We start from the raw sequence: 22,688 nt of genomic DNA on the forward strand, positions 1-22,688 counted from the left end.
TTTTATCTCTCTCTCTTTTGATATATAATTCACACTGATACATAGTCTAATATTTAAGTGAAGAATAGGCACTTTTGCTATGATCCCTGATCAGATGAAGTCATGGCTGCAGTATCCGACGTACAAAGGCTGTGCCGCAATTCCACGCCTGTGGAGAAGAGAAAAAGGGTTTGTGTTGTTTTACCTGTGGCCAACGTGTCCTGCAAAGGGAGGGTTAGTTGTGTTCAAGTACAATTTAAAGAGCTACAAAAGCAGAGAGATATGTTCCAGGACTAAAATCTGTGTGTTTACGTTTTAAAAAACCCCTCATTATCAATTACATAACCTGTTTCACAGCAGGTGTCTAAAATAATAAAAATATAATATAATATATTATAATATAATATAAATATAATAATATATATATTAGGCAGGTATCTAGTATTAATAGCTGAGGAAGGACAAATTAAAAAGAAGAGGTGTGCATACATGTCTACATTATTTTTATACCAAACATTTCTGAGCTGTTCATAATTAAGTTAAAAACCATGAAATACTGGGCAAATTCTTAAACTGATAGAATCAGGATTAAAATAAAATCAGCATTAGGAAAAAATACAAGGTCAGAAAAAATAATTAAATTTATATCCTGCCTTCTGCTTATATAAACACTTAATTAAAACAAAATATAAAATATGGCAGTAAAATCAGTACAAAAGAGTTAAAAGCTTGGTGAAAGATGACGCATTTATGCCATTTTCATAAATAATGGGAGAATATTAATCTTACACATAAGAGGTTTTTTGGGTCCAGATAAGTTGTGAAATTTTTCTGCACAATTTAATTATACTCATTTGCTTCCATATATCTGACTAGGTACCTGCATAATGCAAAAAATGAAAATCCACATTTAAAACTCCACTGATTGTTTTCTCAGGGAAATGTAAATATCAAGTTACTCCTGTTTATTAGAACATGGTGTTTAAATCATATTTAAGCCAAGGCAGGGGAAGTGTTAGAGCAGGGCAAAAACTGAATTTGGCTGAATTAACATAATTTAACATAATTAAATATAACTAAATGATAACTTCCACATCCTTGCAAATTCGGTGGAGCTTCATGGAGCCATATCCAGCCTTCAAGCTTCAGGCTGCCTACCTTGTGCTACATCCATCTTTTTGCACAGAAGCCTCTCTTCTGCACTGAAATATGCTCATTTAGTAGCAGAAGAGTAGCAAGAAATTTACAAGGAGCTTTGATGGCAAGCTACCACTTTATTAGATTATAAAATACTTAGAGTATCAATTTCTTACCGAAGCATGTGGCAACGATGTTGAGCAAGTCTGTTATACGCATCTGAAACATCAGTTACGCTTCTATTGCTCCAAAGTCTCTCAGCAACAGCACTTGCCCGTGGCCTGGAATTACAAAACCAATACAATTTTATTTAAATCAAATATTTAAAAAATCAAATGGTTAGTATATCTTTAAAAACAATAGGGACAAGTATCTGCAACATTAAAGAATCTGTACTCACTCACTCTTAAGACGGAATATGTACCTTTTATTAGCCATATTGAATTACAAGATTTCTGATACAACATTATAAAAATGTCACTCTGGCTTACGGGTTCAATATTTATTCACTTTCAGATTATGAATATTCAAACTAGCACAGATAGGTCTTTCTTGTATCATACAAGATGGTACATGATGTGATTTTGTGGGCAAGGGCACCAAACATTTTTTGGAATATTTGGGGGGAATCTCATATCAGGAGTGAAGGGAAAATAGATGTGGACAGGTGTTCAGTTGAGGGTATTCAGAGTAAAATCTGCATTTTTTAAAGCCCTCTCCCACTTTATTTGGGCTCTAAATCACAATTTCATTTATTGAAGATCAGCAGATGAAGAAGAGTCTATAGAAAAAGAATGGTGTAAAAAATATTCAGCCATATTCAGAGAGAAGCATTCCTTAATCAGTCTCAGTCCTTCAAAAAAGTGATGTTAACTAGTATTACATGAATGGAAAGCAAATATTTCATAATTTGAGCCTTAAACATGCCTAAGTTCTTTTATACAAAAAGGCATTCCGAAGTTATGACCATAGGTTGTGGATTACATGCCAAATCTAGTTTTCTCCAGCATCTTCCAGAATTCTCAGTCAGCTTCAAATTGGGAAAGTGTGCATTGGTAGAATAAAGGTTTTAGTTTCCTGTGTATATTTTGTTATGATAAACCAGTGAGCAAGGACAGAAAACCAAACATTCAAATCAGATAGGATTTAAGTGTTCACTGATGATAGAATGGTACTATCCTATCCAAAGAATCAGGATGTAACATTGTCTAGAACTACTTGTGTAAAGCTTTCTCCATGCTGGAAGTTTGACTATAGATAGTTTCAATTCAAAACCTTTGCCTCCAATTCTGTTATGTCTCCCATCTGTAAAGGCAGTTTCTTATATTGAGCTCATTAGTCCTTCATGTAAGTAAACACATAATAAGAATTTGTTATGACCTGTGGTCAAAACAATAAATTGAATTGAATATGATATAATATAATAAGATGAGGAGGAAAAGAGACAGGTGGAAAATAGACATTTGCAATCCTCTGATGTAAGGAAAGTATACACATGTTTTTTATCTCTGTTTTAAAGCAGAAACAAGCATCAGTAAGATTAGATGCTTAACATTTATGAAAGGAGAAACAAGCTAGGTAAGTAATGAGCTGTACCAGAGTCTTGGTGTAAGATTAGTTGCATCCACATATTCTCCCCAAAGACAAGCCTCTCCACCGAGCACCAGCTCCTTCTGTGACATGCTTCCTGTGTTTAAAGGAATAGAAAAAGCATTTCCCCTTTGTGACTGAAAAGAGTGTTTAAAATACAAACTTAACATTAACTAAAGAAACCCAACTGACCTAAATGTGTAGCCCAGTGTTGGTAATTACTTAAACTGAAGAGTGTTGATTGCTTAAATCCATGGAATGTGATGGGTTCATACACTCAGTATTTTATCCTTAGGGCTACAAAACTAACAACCTTCACATAAACCATGGAATAGGAAGCTTTCCTGTAGTTTATCCCAAGAAGTGGATAAGTGAATTTGAGCACAGCCAGTTAATTTAAATGGGAATATGCTGCTCTTGCACTGAAATCCAAAGGTATTAAAAACGCCCAACTCCCACAGAAAAAAGCAAATGCAAGATTTCGACAAACCAATAAAGCTCAGTGGTTCAACATTGTAATAGTTCTTCCAGTCCTCGCCATAACTAATGAGGTCTAAGTACCAAGGTGCAGCAAGGATTGCCTGATGGCCATGTGCTGTTACTTTTGCTAATTCAAGTTGATAGAAGCTCTTCCACACTTCAACTATTGTGTCTGGCTGCAGCTGAAAAGACAGAAAATTGTGGGGTTTTTTTAAACAGCATGCAAATGATTCGTTCCAGCACGGCATGGTGTTGAGCAATTCTGAAAGCCCAGGAGAACCTATTGTATTTATAGCCCATCTGTTCCTCAGAGCCCATAAGAGTTACCCCTTAATTTTATTTTACAATTTTTGTTATCCCTGAGAAGTATGTTGGGCTGAGAGAATGACTGGCTCCCAGTTGCCCAATGAGCTCGCAGGAGGGATTTAAACCTAGGTCTTACCAGTCCAGGTTTGTCAGTCTAGCCGCTGTGCTATGCTGGTTCGTTCTTTCTGAACTTTTCAAAAATCGTGCAGACAAATATCACATCAGAACAGCCACAGATAGGGCTATCCTTATGTCCCATATCACATCCAATCCTTCCTCTTCTATACCACTTTCTCACACTCCAAAATTCATACAGGAAAGGACGCTGAGAGACAGAGAGAAATTTTCCCAGGAATATGTCTGAGCTGGAGACCAGGACACGTGACACTGAAGCACAAACTGGTTTATTGACAGTTCCGGAGGGTTAAAGAGGGGCAGGGTTACAGTCCCTCTTTATACATTTGGGCAAAAAGGAAGCAAGAGGCTTGACTGAATTATATACCTAGTGAGGCCATTAGGTATAACTGAAGTAATGGGGAAGGACTACAAAGACAATAGAGTTCTGAAAAAACAAAGAGGCAATATTCTATGAAAATAGTTTCTTTCAAGGGAGTTATAGTGGTAAGTCTACTTACGAACTTAATCTGTTCCGTGACTCTGACTGCAAGTCGAGTTGGTCGCAAGTCGAAGTAAATTTTCCCATAAGGTTCAATGTAATTACCGTTAATCCGTTCCAGCGTCCACGGACCATGCGTCAGGGGCGGAAAAACGGCCGCTGACCACGTGGCACGGGCGGAAAAATGGCCGCGGACCACGTGGCACGGGCGGAAAAATGGCCGCGGACCACGTGGGACGGGCGGAAAAATGGCCACGGACCACGTGGCACGGGCAGAAAAACGGCCACAGACCACGTGGAACGGGTGGAAAAATGGCCGCGGACCACGTGGAATGGGCGGAAAATGGCCGCGGATCCGGTTCATAAGTTGAGGCGAGTTCATAAGTAGAGGTAAATTTTTGGGGCCGAAGCTGGTTGTATCTCGAAAAATTCGTAAGTAGGGGCATTCGTAAGTAGAGGTACCACTGTACTTTGTTTTACTTTCCCAGCTCTCTGCTTGCCTCCTTTTCCTGGCCTAGCATCAATCTTTGGTCTTTTAAATGTCTCAGGGCTCAGCTGGCAGTTTTAGTTCCCCCAGAAATGTGTTTTGTAGAGGGAGGCAGTTGCCTAATTTATCACCATATAGCTGAGCCAGCGCTTTATTTTCCCTGAGAAGATGTATTAAGATTAGGGGCTTTTAGCTTAACCCTCTTTCACGTTCTCTTCACTGCTATGAAAGTGATTATGAAATCTTACATACTGGTAGACTTGTTATTCCAGAAAATTATGATGCCTTGCTAGTTAAGGGCAGTTTTGCAATTCAATCCAATTATTTGTTTAGGTTCAACTAGGGTTTAAGTGCTCATGCTAATATCAGTCCCTTGGTAATAACAATCTGGCTACTAAGCTTCTTCTTAGCAATAGTCAGAATGAAGGTAGTCAAAATAGAATCACTCATGAAGAAGAGCAAGGTACTGGTATGCTTATAGGAGCCTGGGGGCTTGCAAAAATCAAATGTTTTGAAAATGTTAAGGAAGCAACCCTGCCCTCACAAAGGACCACATACTTTGCAATGCACAGATTCCTATAGGAGATGAGGAGAGGGAGAGAAAGGGACAATTGCAGAAGTGACCCAATTTGCATAACATATTAAGCCTAGCCTGACACTAATCATGGGTAAAGTACTTATGTATCAGTCCAATGCCAGGCACAGCGAAACAAAAACCAGCCATGGTTTGCCGCTGTTTTGATAGGTCCAGTCACCTTCAAGTGTCTGGATGTATATCATTTCCTTTAAAAATGCTTTAAAAATGTGAACATTTCATTCCCCCGTGCATATTTGGAGACCAAAAAAAAAAAAAGTAAGAGAAGAGTGATGTCATCTACCCACAGACATGGAAGCTTTCACAATGGGTGTGAAAGGAAAGCTGAATATCAATGGTTAGAGATGTCAGATATGACAACAACCCACAACTCTGTGACTTCAAGGTTCAAAAAGCAGGGCATAGTGTCCACTGAAACACGAAGGGCAGAAAGAAGCAATGGGTTTAAACTGCCATGGGTGTATAAGAGGTAACTACACCCTCATGATGACAGAGGATAATCCATTATACAGTGCTGATTGAATAGTTTATTCTAGCTTGCAATAAAGATATTTACTGACATTTCATGTATCTCAGAGATTTCTGAGGAGCCAAGTTAACCCATATAAAGTCAGAGGAATAAGATTTACTGTTGAGTGCAAGCCCAGGAAGCCTAACTTTGGGTCACTTTCTCAATCTAGCCTACCTCTCAAGGTTGCTATTTGGGTATAAAAGGAAGATCTTGATATTAGCTACCCTAAGCTCCTGGAAGAAAGGCAAGATAAAAATGTAAATATAAAAAAAAAAACCAAGATATTCTGGCTAGAGAGACCAGTATTGCAGCTCTATATCTTCTTGTCTCTGTGACCATCTAGGCTGGATACTATGTACAATTCACTTTACTGAGTTTGAAAAAGAACCTAAGAATTGGAAAAAGTGCAGAACAGGGCAACCAAAATGATCAAGAGGCTCAAAAACCTTCTGTATGAGGAAAGACTAGTCCAGTGTTTCTCCACCTCAACAACTTTAAGAAGTGTGGACTTCAACTCCCAGAATTCCCCAGCCAGCCTTGCTGGCTGGGGAGTTCTGGGAGTTGAAGTCCATACTTCTTAAAGTTGCGGAGGTGGAGAAATACTGGACTAGAATGTGAACTAGTGGTTACCTATAACACCTAGTTGACCATAGCCACGGATCCAAATAGCTCCAAGCTCAAAGTCACTCTCTCAGCCTGCTCTGGTATTGGATAAGCTTTAAGGGATGAAACAGAGGCTACAAAAAGTTGCTCAAGACATGCTCCTCTGCCGATCTTGAGTGCCTAATAGCATTCACATATAGACCTGGCAGAAAATCTAAGGTTTCTTTTAGTATAATTATTTATTTAATTAGATTTAGAATGCTGCCTGACTCCCAAATGAGACTGTGCAGCCTTCTAAATCTAATTAAATAAATAATTATATTAAAAAAAAAACTTAATATTGAATCTGTGCCGCTCACTTACTTAAAAAGAAAGTGAAAGCGATTAAAAAAGAAAAGAACGTGTGCCTGGACAAAAACACATAGTATATTATAAATAACTCGCCAGGAGCTCTCACCCCAGGCCTGGAAGCAAAGCCACATTTTCAAAGAGTTGCGGAACCCTTGTAGGGTGGGGGCCATACACATCTCAGCAGGGGAGAAGCTGTTCCAGAGGTCAGCTACTGTGACTGAGAAGGCACACTTCCAGTGTCCCATTAGATGATACTGCATGACAGAAGGGACCTGGATGGGCAGAAACTATTGGACACAGGTGGTCCTTCAAAGAATGTAGGGCTTTATGGGTGACAACCAGCATTCTGAATTGCACCTGGAAGCAAACTGGCAACCAATGCAGCTCACAGAGCATTGATGACACATGGGCATATTGAAGTGTGCCCATTACTACCCATGCTGCTGCGTTTTGGACCAGCTGTAGCTTCCAGGTGATCTTCAAGGGCAGCCCCATGTAGGATGCATTGCAATAGTCCAATAATGAGTGAGCATATGAAGGGCCTCCCATTCTAGGAATGGGTGCAACTGGTGCAGAAGATGGACCTGTGCAAAGGCGCTCCTGGCCACAACTGCCACCTGTTCTTTGAACAGTAGTTGTGAGTCCAGGAGGACCATCAAGTTGCACACTAGTGTTAAATAGGGAAGTATTACCCAATCAAAGACCAAGGGTGAAAAAAAAATCCAGATTCAGGGAGCCCGAACAGCCATAGTCACTCAGTCTTGGCAGGAATGAGTTTGTTCCTCCCTATCCAGACCTGAATAGCATCCAGATGTTGGCTCAGGGCATTGACAGCATCACTTGGGCAGCCTGGGGTCAAGATGTACAACTGAGTATTATCCGGGTACTGATTCCAGACCCCGAACCAATGGATGACTTCACCCAACAGTTTCATATAGATGTTAAGCAGGAGGGCGATAGCATTAAGCCTTGAGGTACCCTGCAATTATTGCATTTAGTTATTGTGTGGTTCTGTTTAAATTATGAAGTGCCTAGGCTATAGACCATTATGCATTTGGGTGTTATATAAACACCTAAATCAATAAAGTTGGGGTCTCTTTACATGGAAAACAACCTGCTTGCTCAGAACATCACACTTTAGCACCATCAAGACTGGAAGAGAAGCAACAAAACAAAAAACAGGATGGGAAGAGCCGATCAAGAAAGAGAGGATATGAGGAACCCAAAATACAGAAGGAGAAAGAGAAGAAATGAGAGAACTAGGAGGAGATCAGAAGAAATAAATGGATTGGGAGTTAAAGCAATGAAAGATACAGAAGGACCTGAGGGACAAGAGGCTGTGGATTGCACTCTTTCTTATCTGTTTTTTCTCTGGCCTGCACGTTGTAAACCAAAAGCACGCACCTTCTTTCAGGTCACACTTCATTTCTGCACTGAGTGAGGCCACAATGGGAAGTTACATGTAGTCCTGGGGCTATACATTATCTATTTGACCACAGTTGTGCAAAGAAAAAGCCTTCATTGAAGGCTTCCTACAGCCTATCCAGAGGTGCAGCTAACCTTCAACCTCTTTGCAATCATCTAAGCTCCAGAAATATCTCTTGGAGGCAGAAGAAATCCACCTTTCCCTTCTATTTGGCTTATGCCCATGCTTCAACTAAGTCTTTTCTGGTTCACTTTGCTCTGTTCTCCTGCCCTCTTCCTCCTTTGAAATCCCAACTAGCCTCTCCACATCAAGACTTGAGAAGTGGCTGGAAATAATTTTGTCTGCCTCTGTTCTTCACAGTTTCTACTTCAGTTCCTTTGAACCTTATACAAATATTGATTAAGTTGCAATCTTCACCACCATGATACATTCCAGATGCACTGGGTCTACAACTTCCAGAATTACCATCCAATATGGTTAATGACTGAGAATTCCATGAATTGTAGTTCTAATGCATTTGGAGGGCACCAGATTGAAAAAGGCTGAATTGTAATATTCTGAAGGCTGTTTGTCTCAACCCTGGACAGAAGCAGCAACTGTTCTGGTCTTACTTACCCATTTTTACATTTGTTAAACTTTTCCTGATTTTATAAATGTAAGAAGAAAATTCTACAGACATTTTCTTGAATATCTCTGCAGATGAGAACCACTCTCAAAATTATGACAGGACAGATCACATAATTTTTCAAACCTTACCTTTGCTCCATGATCAAATACTTCCTGCCAGACTATGGATTTCTTCTTAACAGAAGCCACTATGTCCAGAATTCTAAGGTGTAAAACAGAACATTCATGTATTTGTTACCTATTCAATTGTATGTTCCCCTCTCAAACATACAATTTCATCTAAGAACAGACCACCCAGCAACTTACATTAACTTGATATAACAAAAGAGTTAATACTGCCTCCAAAGTTGCTTCTGAACTTTCCAAATATTTATGGAAACTTATCTTGAGGTAAAAAACCCCAAAACTTACTTTACCCAACCTTGGTGGGATTTAGATTATGAGCCAAAAGAAAGTGAAGCACATTCTGGCATATTTGCAAATACACCTGACTGTTCCACTCCACACTATCCCTGTGTGGTTGTTTTAAGGTTGCCGTGTCCTTCTGAATATGACAGTGGCTTTTTCTAGTTTAAGTTTGTTTATTGTTTATTTTATCTTATTGATAAAAGATTGTTAAGTGCTAAAAAGCACTGCTTTTCTGCTGTAAATTTTGAATGAAATTGACATGATCATTCACATTTTAAGAAATGTATCGCCTTTTCATCACAGCATGTGGCAACAGCTAGCCAATCCTGGCTGCTTTTCATAAAGCTAAATCGTGTTTGAACTATTACTTGGAAGGGAGTTACTTGGATGACAGACCTTCAGTAAATCCCAGGTCTGGGAATTTGAAAAAATAATCCAGAAGAAGGCAATGGCAAGAAGGCTGCTTCTCTATCATTATCAAGAAAACAACATGAGTGTAGCAGCCAGTAGGAGCTGAGTTTGACTTGAGGGAATTTTTGCTACTTAACATGTTTTAAGTATGTGCATCTCTTTATGTTTCACCCTCACAGCAAAAAGAACACAGCTGAGTTGAAAGTGGTGACCCCTCCCTGCTCCATCATTTTGAAGCAGCCAATGTTCCTTTCCTCTCTCCTTTTTTTCCTGAACTTTCAAACCTGCTACCTGAAAGCCTCAATAACGTCTCCTTTTAAATTACATACTCCCAGTACAAATGCACTAGAATACTTTATACTTTCAATGGTTACTTTAACTAATCCATCATTTCCTTATTCTAGATGTAATTTTAATCATTATGTTTTTAAGTGCCTGCAGTGCAAGATGGGATAACTGCAACTAAGCTTACTTGTGAGTAAACTTTCCTTTAAGTTATACTGCTTGGAAATTCATTTTTGCAGATACCTAGTCAGTCTTGTAATCTCTCCTAGATAGTTTCATGGTTATGATAGAAAATTTTCCTGTTTTATTTTCCCTCTCAAATCATATGCAACTTTCATTGTTTTTACTTCCAGAGAAGGGCATGAAGTCTGATATGAACTGGGTCAATTGTGCATAGGTTGGGGTGAGTATAACCTTTTCTTCCCATCCACTTTCATTCAGGAATCACTTAATTCACAAGGAGGATGTATGTTGTTGATTTAGTCTCCTATTTCAACAGAAAACCTCAGCACTCTGTTCCCAAGAAAGAGGAAAAAGCTATCTCAACAGAATACAGTGGTACCTCTACTTATGAACGCCCCTACTTATGAATTTTTCGAGATACGACCAGCTCCGGCCCCAAAAATTTACCTCTACTTATGAACTCGCCTTGACTTACGAACCGGATCCGCGGCCATTTTCCGCCCGTTCCACGTGGTCTGCGGCCATTTTCCTGCCCGTGCCACGTGGTCCGTGGCCATTTCCCGCCTGTTCCACGTGGTCCGCGGCCATTTCCCCACCCGTGCCATGTGGTCCGCGGCCATTTTCCACCCGTTCCACATGGTCCGTGGCCATTTTTCCGCCCGTTCCACGTGGTCCGCGGCCATTTTCTGCCCGTTCCACGTGGTCCGCGGCCATTTTCCGCCCGTTCCACGTAGTCCGCGGCCATTTTTCCACCCTGCCGCGTGGTCAGCGGCCGTTTTTCTGCCCCTGATGCGTGGTCCGCGGACACCGGAACGGATTAATGGTAATTACATTGAACCTTATGGGAAAATTTACTTCGACTTGCGACCAACTCGACTTGCGATCAGAGTCACGGAACGGATTAAGTTCGTAAGTAGAGGTACCACTGTATTGAAAACCTGACAGTGGTTTCTCTTCTCTTCCCTCTCTCTTATACCAAAGAGACTTAAGGCAGGGTGACTTTAAGTTTCCTTCTCACATTTTATTACTCTCCCTGACTGGGCTCATGCTTTTTGCTAACCATCTCCATATCTCCTCCAAGGTCATCTCTATGCTCCTCTACACAAACCTGCTCTTAATTGATTTTTTTTGTGGTGATAAAGTATGGGGGAAGTGATGGGGACCAAAAAAACAAAACAACCCCTCTACAAATGGTAATTGGCATCACCTGAATGGAACTTAGTTATTTCACAGCAAAGGGCTGGTTTGAAAACGCTTCTGGTCTCCCTCTTGACTTTCTAGCCAGAAGAAGCTACTGGTGAGTTTGCAAAACCCAGCAACTTTAGAAGAAAGTATGGACTGGTATCTGCAACTACACTGGGTTAATGAATAAGCCAGACTTTGCTTCAACCTTCTGAAAGTACCCAATTATTTAAATCAATTCAAATGTACTAGATATTGAATTGAGCCAATTTTTTTACTCTATCCTCTTTGTTCCCTGCAAATTCCAACCCCCTCTTCTCCATCCCTTCTAGGACAGAAAACAGACAACAGAAATCACAGAGAATCAACAAAATAAAGTTCTAAGCTAAAATTTGGTAGGAAAATTGCTGGTTTTCAGCAGCATACTTTTTTCTTTTGCTAAGTTATAAGGGGTAGAATGAGTACACATGTAGCCATTTCAATCTCTCAAAATGTCAGTTGTACTTACTCCAGCGACATTGCTGTATCATTCCTCACAACCCCTGCAGACCTCAGCTGCAAAAAGTCTGCCTACCACTGGCCTATAGAAGTATTGCTAGCAACAGTGTTAATGCAATTTAGGGGATTAAAGCAGCCAATAAAATAAACATGAAGTAATCTTTCTGAAAAAGAAACAGACTCACTTTTCAACATAAAAGGATTCCAGTTTAGAATACCAGAACCCAAATCCTTTCTTTCTCATGAACTCAGTTACCTCAGGATTGGACTTCCTAAGAAAGAAAGAAAAAGAAACAAATTGCATTTCTTATAATATGTTACTAAAGTAGTAGTGGAATAGAATGGATTTTGCACTCTAATGTTCCTTTTTAAATGTTCATCCCACATATGAGCAGGGATCTAAACCAAATAATGCCAGTGTGAGCAACGCCCTCTCTGACTTGTGACATAAGCAAGCTCAGGCCACCGTTCAGGCAGAATAAAGCATCTGCAAATCCCACTGATTTGCACCAATTTTTGGGCAGGCCAATCTTAACATCAGAACATTCAAGGCATAAGCAATTGTCCTATACAATAGTCTTCCACTGGCAGTACTGAAATGTACCTGCCTTTGGGGGATTTTTTTCTTTAAATAAATGTTTCTTCCTACTGTACACAATAGGGTGGAAAAAATTGAAATGGTGGAAGGGTCTGGTCTGATCCTGTCTCCCTTCTGACATTTTGAGAAAGAAAGAGGGAAGGAGAAATAATACTTTTATCCACAGGTTCTTCCATGTTGAAGTCAGAAAAACTGTTAGAATTCTAAGCACTAGTTCACAAGCTAATAGTCTGGGCCAAATTCCAAGAATAGCCTCACATTTTGTCTAAGAAGCCAGGATGGGGTATTAGTTTTCTGTAGAAAGTCGGAGGTTCAGAAAAGCCAAAGACTACAGATCTAAAGGGTCCTCTGGCTTTTTATCCATTTATTTAGTTCAATTTTGGCACTGCCCAACTCCAGAGCCTACATCCCTTTCATCACAGTTAACAATTAGGTAATTGCATACATATGTACCATATATACTTGCCTATAAGCCTATCCGCTGATAAGCTGGCCCTCAAATTTTTAACCAAAATACCACAAATAAACCAACCCGCATTTTTCATGGTATTTTAGTTAAAAATTCAAGGGTGTGCTTAGCTGTGGATGGGCTTATACATGAGTATATATGGAAGATACCGTTACTTTATAAAAGTAGTACTGTATATACACGCGGATAAAGTGAACCCAATTTTGGGGGTGCATTTTGGAGCCTAAAATTCTCAGCTTATTTGCTAGTTATACATGGTATATGTTTTAGAACTGTAAAATGGTTTGGATTCTATTAGGAAGAAATGCTTTGGAAAGCATCTACACCTCATTAAAAATGCTGCATGTTTCCAGGATCACATGGCTGCAGTGGAAGCCTTCCTTCAGCAGCTGTGTAATCCTGGACATTGACAGGGCTACTTTAATGAGGTGCAGACAGATGCTGCATTAATACTACTGGACTTTCCAAAATATCTCTTCCTAATCAAGTCCAGAGCATTGTACAACCCTAATATCTTTTTAGTGTTAGTGTTACACTGTACCAACAACTGAAGTCCACTTCATCTCCTCCTAAGTGGATACAGTCATCAGGAAATACGGTGCTAACTTCTTTGAATAATTTCATCATAAAATCATAAGTTGCACTGAAAATGGGGTTTACAGGTCCATAAGAGCCGCTTGGATGCATTCCATTGTAGCAGGGTGTGAGGATATCTTTTTCCCAGTATATAAAGGAAAGACAAAAATAAAACAGAAGATTATGCTATTTTATTCTACATGAACTTGCATTTCTTATGTTTTAAAAGCATTTACAAGAACTAAATGCTTTTTTTCTTTGTAATGGCCAAGAACATAATCCTTTCCAGTTGAATAATTATTGGCTGAGTATCAGATTTGGAAAAGAATGACTCATAAAACCTTTGCATTCACATGATATGGTTTAACTATTTATACAGCACTTTTGCCCTGAACTCAAGGCTATAAGGGTTTCCATTTTCTGAGTCTCTTAATGATAATCACTGACACTGGTAGAAATGTGTGTCATAGAAATAACTTATTAACCCTCTAGCTCTAGGGTGGGCAATCTTTTGGTGGCTGGAGAATTCTTTTTGGAGGGCAGGGCAAAGCCAACAGCGATATTTGTTTTTAAAACTATGTTAATACTATTTTATGGCTCATGCTACAGTTTGTGTTCCTTCTTCAAAATGACAGAGAAGTCTTACATCTTACAGCTTTCAGAAATGATCAGAGAGCTTTGCACTGGGCTTCAGGAACACAGGTTGACTATCCTGGTCCAGCTTAATACTGCAATCTGCATATCTGGGGCCCTGCTGCTAGGAATCTTGGGAACTCACATTTAGACATCTGGGCCTATATCAGCTTTTCACAGCTGATATAGCTATATATCATATAGGCCTATATCAGCTTTTCACTATATCAGTTTTTCATGGGAAAGCTATGATGCTATTTTTCTTAATGACAGAGTTTATTATCAATATAATTTGTTTTAAAAAATCTGTATTAGCATACAAAGGGAATTTTGTCACAAAAACGATAATAATAATTTATTAAACTTGTATGCTGCCCTACTCTCAACGACTCTGGGCAGCTCACAACAATAAAAAAAAATTACAATAAAATCAATAAAACATAGAAGATAAACATAAAAGTAGCTGAAAACCTACCTATTGTCTTTATTATAAGATATTTAAAATCTGTACTGAACACATCAGAATTAAATAAATTATATATAGTGGGGCAAGACCTGAATTATGTAACAACTGAAATTAAATTTAAATAATATTTCACAATAAATACATATTTGCATTTAACTACTGATTTTTCTTTTTTACCTTTTTGATTTATATTGTAAGCAAGTAGTATTTTCAGTTCAACAGCCTTTCAAAATGATACACATTTTACCTTTTCTCCAAGACTGAGTATGTCCTGGGGTATCAAATTCTGGGATAACTCTAATCCCTCGTAACCGAGCATATTCTATGACACTATGGACATCAGTGGGAGTGTAAATGTGGTTGGGGGAATATGCACCCTGTCAAAATAAACAAGAGGCAGAATTTTTTTCTAATACTCCAGGAAAACGTCAACAAGTGAGAAGAGTGGGTTAAATCTAGGAGCAACATCATATTACTGCAGTCAAGCACTGGGATATAATCCAGATACAAGTTCTTTTTTGAATGAAATCAAGCACAAACCACTTGTACCTTTTTCTGATGATGATTACGCTGAGACTGAGACAAAGTGACCTACCAAGGTCATTCTCTCTGAAATCCTAGAAGAAGTTAATCTCACCTCCCTATATATATATATATATATATATATATATATATATATGTATGTATGTATGTATGTATGTATGTATGTATGTATGTATGGGCTGGCAAATGACTTTATGGATGAAAAACTGAACATGATTGCAGTTTCTCTGAAGATCTATCCCATGAAACTTGGAGACTGTGAGTAGGGAAAGGTAAGGAAGAAGACGGCTTTAGTGTATTCTTTCAAGTTAAGATTTTTATGCTTGACAAGGACACCACTGTGTCAGCAGGAATATGTCTGCTGTTCTGCCATTGAAATAACCCATATCAAATAAAAAACTCTTACAACCAAAGGCCAGCACCAAAACGATCAAACACAAACAAATACAAAAAGAAAGTCAAGCAATTAATATAGGAGTAATTGAGTCTTCAGGAAACATCATCTGCCACATTCACAGAACTTGGTGACCTTGTAAGTGACCTGAAAGTCCTTATCAGTTAATAGGAAGACTACATAGTAATCATTTGACTGCCTTGGAATTATTACTAAAAAAGAAAAAAGAAAAAAGGAGAAATTAAATTTTGGCCCAAGGCCAAGCAAAATCATATCGTAAACATTTCCTCCACACAAGGGCCCAAATGGTAGGTTACAGGAGTTTTGTGATACTGCCCTACAGCAGGGCAGAGAGAAGGGCATTGCAATGATATTTAGAAGAGACTGCTGGGTAAAGATAAGATGCTGTGACCCCTATCAAATATATCTGGGATCCTATAGAAAGTGGATAGCTGACCCAAAGTAAAACACAGTTCTAAATCCAGAAGGTATTGTATGATCAATTCTTTGGCCTGGTTTATCATCACCATCACCATCATCATCACCTAGATTTTTATCCTGCCTTTTTTAATACTTTAGCCAACTCAAGGTGGCGGACATTCCTAATACTTCTGCCTTCTATTTTCCCCACAACAACAACCCTGTAAGATGGGTTGGGCTGAGAGAGAGTGACTGGTCTAAAGTCTCCCAGCTGGTTTCATGCCTAAGGGAGGCATAAACTGCATAGCCTCCTGATTTCTAGGCCAGCACCTTAACCATTACACTAAACTAGCATTAAATGTAATTTAATGTACTGTACATAAATTAGCTGGGAGTAGGCTATAAGATGCTATTTTCTAGAAAAGGGTCTTCTTCCAGGTGGATTGGAAACTATCACTCAGAGGGAAGTCAGGCAACCTAGATGGAGTCCAGTTAAGTTTATACTAGTTGTTAATTTTTGCTATCCATGCCCTAGTTTCTACTCATGCAAGACCTACTGTAACCTAAGGACAGTGTTAGCAACACATGTGGAGTACCAAATAAAGCTCTGAAAAACTTAGATTGTATGATCTCAAGGGGCCTGAAGTTACTATATGGGCCAAGAAACAACCCCAATGTTATTATTTCAAAGCCATGAGAGAGACTTTGCAAAATGACCTGAACTATAAAATCAGTCTGAAATAAAACTTGTTTCAATCTAGCACAGCCACTTTCAGCCTGATGCATTCCAGATACGTTGCACATTAACTGAAATCTCCGGTTAGTATGCTCAGTGACCATGCTGGTTGGAAACAGGAGTTATAACCCAATCTATATGGTAGGCACCAGGCTGAGTATGTCTTGTCTACCACATAAAGTTAATTGGGAAAAATACAAGCAAAGGCAGATTGCTAACGTTAGTTTATTAAATTGACCTGTTAGCCACTGATGAAAAAGAATTCTTGAGCATACAGATGTATAGTTTGGTCTTGTGTTTCCTATTGTGAAAAGGGACGCTTTGAAGAATTCTGAGTAACTAAGGCATTTTTGTCACTGAAATCCCTGTATTTAGTTACTATCAAATGTCTCTGGAATGTAAGAACTATCTTGCTGGATCAGGCAACAGATCCGTCTAGTCCAACATATGGAGCCATCTAAATCATATAAATACATAATAAATATTATTTTACACTTGTTTACCATGAACTGCATTTGCCATTTTGAAGCCCTTTTACAGAGTTAGTAGAGAAACTGACACGATCCCTTTCCCCTTCTTCACAATCCCTTTTGATATCATGACCCTGGACACTTTAGTATCATCAGCAAACATAGCCACTTCACTGCTCTTTCCTAACTCCAGTTTATTAAAAACCACTGGTCCCAACACTGATCCCTGCGCAATCCAATTTTGCATATCTTGCCAGTTTGAAAATTGTCCATTTTATCAATTGCCAATCCAGGAGAGCCTCTTTTCTTTCATCCCATGGCAACCAAGTTTGCTAAGGAGCTTTACTGAATCTCTGTAACATTAAGACTTCCAAGACAGAAAAAATATACAAAGACATATCCTCAACGAACACTCCATTCCATGTTCTCTCTCCAACAGCCAGTGAGTATGCTGAACTAATAAACATACATAGTGCTCACTGAACTATCTGTTTTTCTTCCAATTTAGTGTGTTCCTCTAGTGGGGAATGCTCCATCTGCCATCTTGCCAATTTTGACACTCCTCCCCCAAACAGACATCTCTTGGTTAAGGCGGGGGGGGGGGGGAGATTTGGCTCCTAATATACTTAGGAGCCAAACAATTCCTCTTCTTGTTCAGAGGCAGGAGAGTTTTAGCAACACAAGACTTGAATTAATGTGACAATATATAATACAGGTAGTCCTCATTGAACAACCGCTTGTTCAGCGACTGTTCGATGTTACCACAGTGCTGAACAAGAGGGACTTATGAACAGTCCCGGTAGTTGCAGCCATTGAAGCTTTCCTGCAATCATGTGATTGTGATCTGGGTGCTTGGCAACTGGCTCACAATTATGATGGTCACATCTTGTGGTCATGTGATCACCATTTGTGACCTTCACAGCCGACTTCTGACAAGCAAAGTCAATGGGGAAGCTGACAGGAGGTTGCATATCACATTCACGTGGCTGCGGAACACTGAGACCACACAGGATTTGTCTAAGGATGGCCACTGGGACTGCTGCAACTGCTGTTGTAAGTTGGCGTGGTCGTGTGACATCGTGTTTAATGACTGCATCACTTAGCGATGGAGTTGCTGGTCCCAATTGCCATTTTTAAATGAGGACTACCTGTAAACTTTCTTGTTACAATATATGATGGTCTCTTCACTGAAGCCTTAGTACAAATAGCATCAGTATGTATGTATGTATGTATGTATGTATGTATGTATGTATGTATTTATTTATTTATTTGACTTATCCCCGCCCATCTCCCCCCAATGGGGGACTCTGGGCGGTTTACATCAGATTAAAACAAATAAATACATAATTAAAATTTATAAAAAGAGAAAAACACATTTACACAAAATGGAAGGAAGAGAAAAAATCCAAGAGGCCGATGGAAGCAACACCAGGCCTCTAGGGGGCTAGCCAACCCCATTTCTGATGACCTCCCTCCCCACCCCAGGCCAGATGGCAGTGCCAGGTCTTCAAATCCCTCCGAAAGGCCGGGACTGAGGGGGCCTGTCTCACCTCCGGGGGCAAGATGTTCGAAAGAGTGGGGGCTACAGCAGAGAAGGCCCGCCTTCTGGACCCCACTAGTCAGAGTTCTTTTGCCGAGGGGGTCTGGATCATGCCCTCTCTGTGAGATCGGGTGGGACGGGTTGAAATCGTGGGGGTATTCAAAATAGTGCACTTGAACTAAGAAAGTTTTAACTGTGCCGACTGTGTTTATTTTGTTTTATTCTTTATCTGTATCTCAGTTTTAGGATGTTTTATGTTGTTTAATTCACCAAAATAATTTTGGCCAATGGCCAAAATAATGCAATTTCATTTCACTTCAATAAACTGTGTCTCTAGTTAAACTTTCCTTAATACGCACTAGCTCCTTCCTTCCTGGTGTTGTCCCCCACTTCCCGAAATTACAAATCTTCTACTCTATTGGAACATTTCTCTGACTTACTATTTCAGATTACACAGCTTGATGGTGTCCAGATATATTAGCCTACCACTTCCAGCCAATATGGCGGCCCTAATATATCTGAGGTGTCTGCAAAATAGTTCTCTCAATTTTATTTTTCAAATATTTACCCAAAGATTCCACATGTTTTTACTTACCTGGGCACTCAATTCAGAAAAAGTGGTACTTTGATAAGGAAAGGAAGAGTCATCTACAATGTGCCAATGCAGGACATTGAACTTGTTAAAGGCCATGGCATCCTGTGATATGAAAAGCAAGATGGTATTTTAGTGAAGCAATCTACATTCCAAAATAAGTTTATAAAAGTGGGATTTTAAATCTGATTTATGATTTAAATGCCCTCAGTGAGAACACTCTCATCATTGTTTCTCTACCCACTAAATTGTTTCTAGGCCTGAGAGAACTCAATGAAGCAAAGCTTTACATCCAAATGCTATAGACGTTTACAAAATATTTAGTTTTACGTAACTTATTTCAACAAGCAGTTACAGAACCCAAACCTAACGTCCTAAATAAGATAGCTGCCAAAGCAGATATCCATCACAGAGTTTTCCACAAGTTGCTGAAATGCATAGGCATATATTAACAATGCAGATGTCTTTTACAGTGGAAGAAAAGAAGAACTGCAGCTAAAGCCAGTTCCCCAAAACTAGATCAACATCAGTTTACTCTTTCTAACCCTTGATGCTGTATTAATAGAGGTCAATGTTAGCCTTCCCAGGTAGACCAGACAGGAAACATGACCAGATGTGCTAATTCTACTTTATTGTAAGGCTACATTAACAGAATTTTGCAAGTCTGAAAGTCCAAATCTCCCACCGCCTTTTTTACACCCTGATAAGTTAGGGGGGATCCTTTCTAAGTTTCTTTCTCTTTCTGTTACACAGCTGCGGGCTATGCCCCCTCTTATCTGATCGTTCCCTAGGCAGCATCTCTTCCCCCCACCATCTTCTAAGATAATTCCCACATACCATTACAGCCAATGACTCAGCTAGAGAAGGAAATTAAAAGGTTCAAAGAAGATAACTTTATTTGGAATGAAATGAAATACAAAAGCAGTAAGGGTGATTAAGGTTTGTTGAAAGTCTGATAGTCCCTATTTAAAGCATGGGAGAGATTTTTCTCTCTAACTCTATGGAATGTTTTACTAAAGCGCCCAGTCATTACCTTTTAAACTATTATCCTCCCCAGTTATACTCACTGATCAAACAAAAGATAGGAGTTATAGAGGAATGTTGTAGAATATGTTAAAAACACAGGATCAGAGAATCAAAATTGGAAGAGGTTGTTTAGGCTAGCATGTCCTCTCTGCTCAGTGCACAAATCTAAATTAACACATCCTTGACAGGTAGCTGTCCAGCTTCTACTTAAACATGTTCAGTATGAGTATCTCACCACTTTCCTCAGTAATTAGGTCTACTGATAACTGTTCTTATCTTTATGAAGTTCTTCCTAATATTCTAAAAGAATCTGCCTTCTGTAACTAAACACATTCTGTATCCTGTACTCTAGATGACAAGAGAACAGATCTTCTGATATTCCCCCACCTCTCCCCCTCCCTTTTCTCATAGGCAGTTTTTTGTCTTTTATTCTTACTTCAAATCAGTTCTTTCATTGAATGTACAACTATGGAACCAGCTGTTTCATATCAGGGCCCCATTTCACTGCCCCCCCTTTTTTTTTTGCTAAAATCCGATAGCCACTTACTCTTTAGTTTTCTAGGACATCCTTTCATCGAATGAAAACATGTCTATGGATCTTGGATTTTGCCTTACGGCCATTATGCGCAAAATGATTCTACTGGTACATCTTGCGCATAACATGATCTTTTCTTCAAATGAATAGCATTTACATTAAAGTCAGTAGAGAAGGTCTTCTTAAAGATAGCCTCATTTTCCAAATCTGTTTAACAGACATATAGCAAAGGGTATTCTGTGTTATTCCCAAGCTATGGAATGTGCTCCCTTTGATTCAGTCTCCAATCTTTCTACTTTCTAGAAAGGAATCAAGGCTTCCCTCCTCTTGAATTAATTGATATGCTTTTATCAGATTTTAATTACCTATGTTTTTCTAAAATTATAAGCTGCACTGAATGCACTCTGGGCAGGCAAGATATAAATTGAATGAAGAATAACAATGACAACAACAGTAAATACTGTAACACAGTTCTTAACTAAAAACTCACCCATGACATGCAGAGAATAATACACATATTTTACAGATCTACAGTCATTAGTTTTAAATGCCTACTAGAATTTCCTCATCCTGGATGGGAACTACAGCTTTTTATACTGAGCTGACTCACTATATAAGCTGGGCTACTTACCAAATTGGTTAGGATCACTTTCAGTGGCAGAAAATGTCTTGATGTATCTAGCAAAATTCCTCGATATGCAAATCTTGGAAAGTCAGTTATGTCAGACTCATTAACAAAGTACTGTTGAAACAAACAAGAGTGTACGTGCACGTGAGAAGTATAGCAGATAAACCTGATTTTTGTGGTAAGATAATTTTCTTCAGGTGTTAAACTTTACTTTTCAGCATATGGAAGGTACCAAATATCTTGTAATGCACACTCATCGATATGAAATATTTATGTATTTATGTAAATAAAATTACTGCTATTACTACTGTTTGCAAATGCTATACTTTATTACCTGCCAATTAAACATTAATGTATATATTATATTCAAATATAAACACTACTTGGTGTAAACTTCAGTCATAAAATATTGACATAGACTTCCAACGATTATAGCAAATAAATATTTTGTAATTGTGCCTTCTCATTATTTTTGACTCTATACCCTGCCTTCCTCAAGGGTAGTACCCAACATTTTTTCTGGACTTAACTCCCATTATAGCTGAGCTAACATGGCCACTGCCTATGAAACTGTGAGAGTTATACAAACAATCAGCCAAATAAGTAATTCCCAGTTTAGTCCTGCTAGAGCAAAAGTAATAAATAATAGACTTAACAGAGTTGCAGCAGAAGGACTATATGAAGCCAGTGCAGATTCTGCAGTATTGCTTTAAAGTATTAAAAAATATTGCTTTCAATAAACAAATGTATGTTAGATTATAACCTCTCAAAACAATCTCAGATCACAGAATAGCAAAATTGGGAAGTGCTAATATCATTTGCTAAAGCCAAACCTGAAGAAAATGATGTACCATCCAGAAGAATACTCACACGTCCAGTATCATCTTCATGTAATAGCTGGCTGAAAGTTTCCAAACCTGGAAAGATAGAGAGATGGAACTTTAATCCTTAGCTGGTAAAAAAACATTGTCTTGAAGGAAGAATCATTTTGGATATTCTGAAGAGATGATGAATAAATAGCGTGTCTTGTTCCTAAATTTCTAAACTTCTTTCAAAGAGGGAAAATGGAGAAGCATACAATTCACATGGGACTTATTTGTTCTTATTTGGGTCACAGCCTGCATCTTACTGCAGGGTGTATGAACTTTCTTTTTGAAAAGGTTGAGAAATGGGGGACGAGGAGGCACAAGTCCCTTATACTTCCTGTCTCATCTTTTCCTCTGAATATCTGCAGCAACAGCGAAGCCAACCCAGTGGTAAGTGTAGGCTATTATACATTATCTTAATACAAGCAGAAGCAGAAGTTGATTCATCCATTTCATTTTGCAACCTAAATTAGATTTGCATGTTTCTAAATTGATTACTGTATGGACCCCATCACAGACAG

At 38.9% G+C, this 22,688-nt stretch overlaps 1 protein-coding gene across 2 annotated transcripts in view; it reads right to left on the bottom strand.

Moving 5' to 3' along the window:
• Window positions 1-79: 79 nt before the first annotated feature.
• HEXB (hexosaminidase subunit beta) overlaps window positions 80-22,688 on the bottom strand; it is a 36,605-nt gene continuing 13,996 nt past the window's right edge. Inside the window, exons 4-14 of one of the 2 annotated variants that reach the window (XM_088130151.1) lie at window positions 22,172-22,218; window positions 21,305-21,415; window positions 19,116-19,217; window positions 14,665-14,794; window positions 13,284-13,455; window positions 11,861-11,947; window positions 8,838-8,910; window positions 3,197-3,368; window positions 2,713-2,803; window positions 1,293-1,397; window positions 80-148 (exon numbers count right to left, since the gene is read on the bottom strand). In XM_088130151.1, the coding sequence (XP_087986277.1) occupies window positions 91-148; window positions 1,293-1,397; window positions 2,713-2,803; window positions 3,197-3,368; window positions 8,838-8,910; window positions 11,861-11,947; window positions 13,284-13,455; window positions 14,665-14,794; window positions 19,116-19,217; window positions 21,305-21,415; window positions 22,172-22,218 (1,148 nt within the window). In that variant the 3' untranslated portion in view covers window positions 80-90. Of the gene's footprint in view, window positions 149-1,292; window positions 1,398-2,712; window positions 2,804-3,196; window positions 3,369-8,837; window positions 8,911-11,860; window positions 11,948-13,283; window positions 13,456-14,655; window positions 14,795-19,115; window positions 19,218-21,304; window positions 21,416-22,171; window positions 22,219-22,688 lie in introns of both variants that reach the window. The other variant, XM_025165526.2, reaches the window with a different exon arrangement.

Source organism: Python bivittatus, unplaced genomic scaffold (assembly GCF_059951505.1).
Source record: "Python bivittatus isolate LINGU-HERP-01145 unplaced genomic scaffold, Pbiv_v1 ctg000850_np1212, whole genome shotgun sequence".
Classification (NCBI taxonomy): Eukaryota; Metazoa; Chordata; class Lepidosauria; order Squamata; family Pythonidae; genus Python; species Python bivittatus.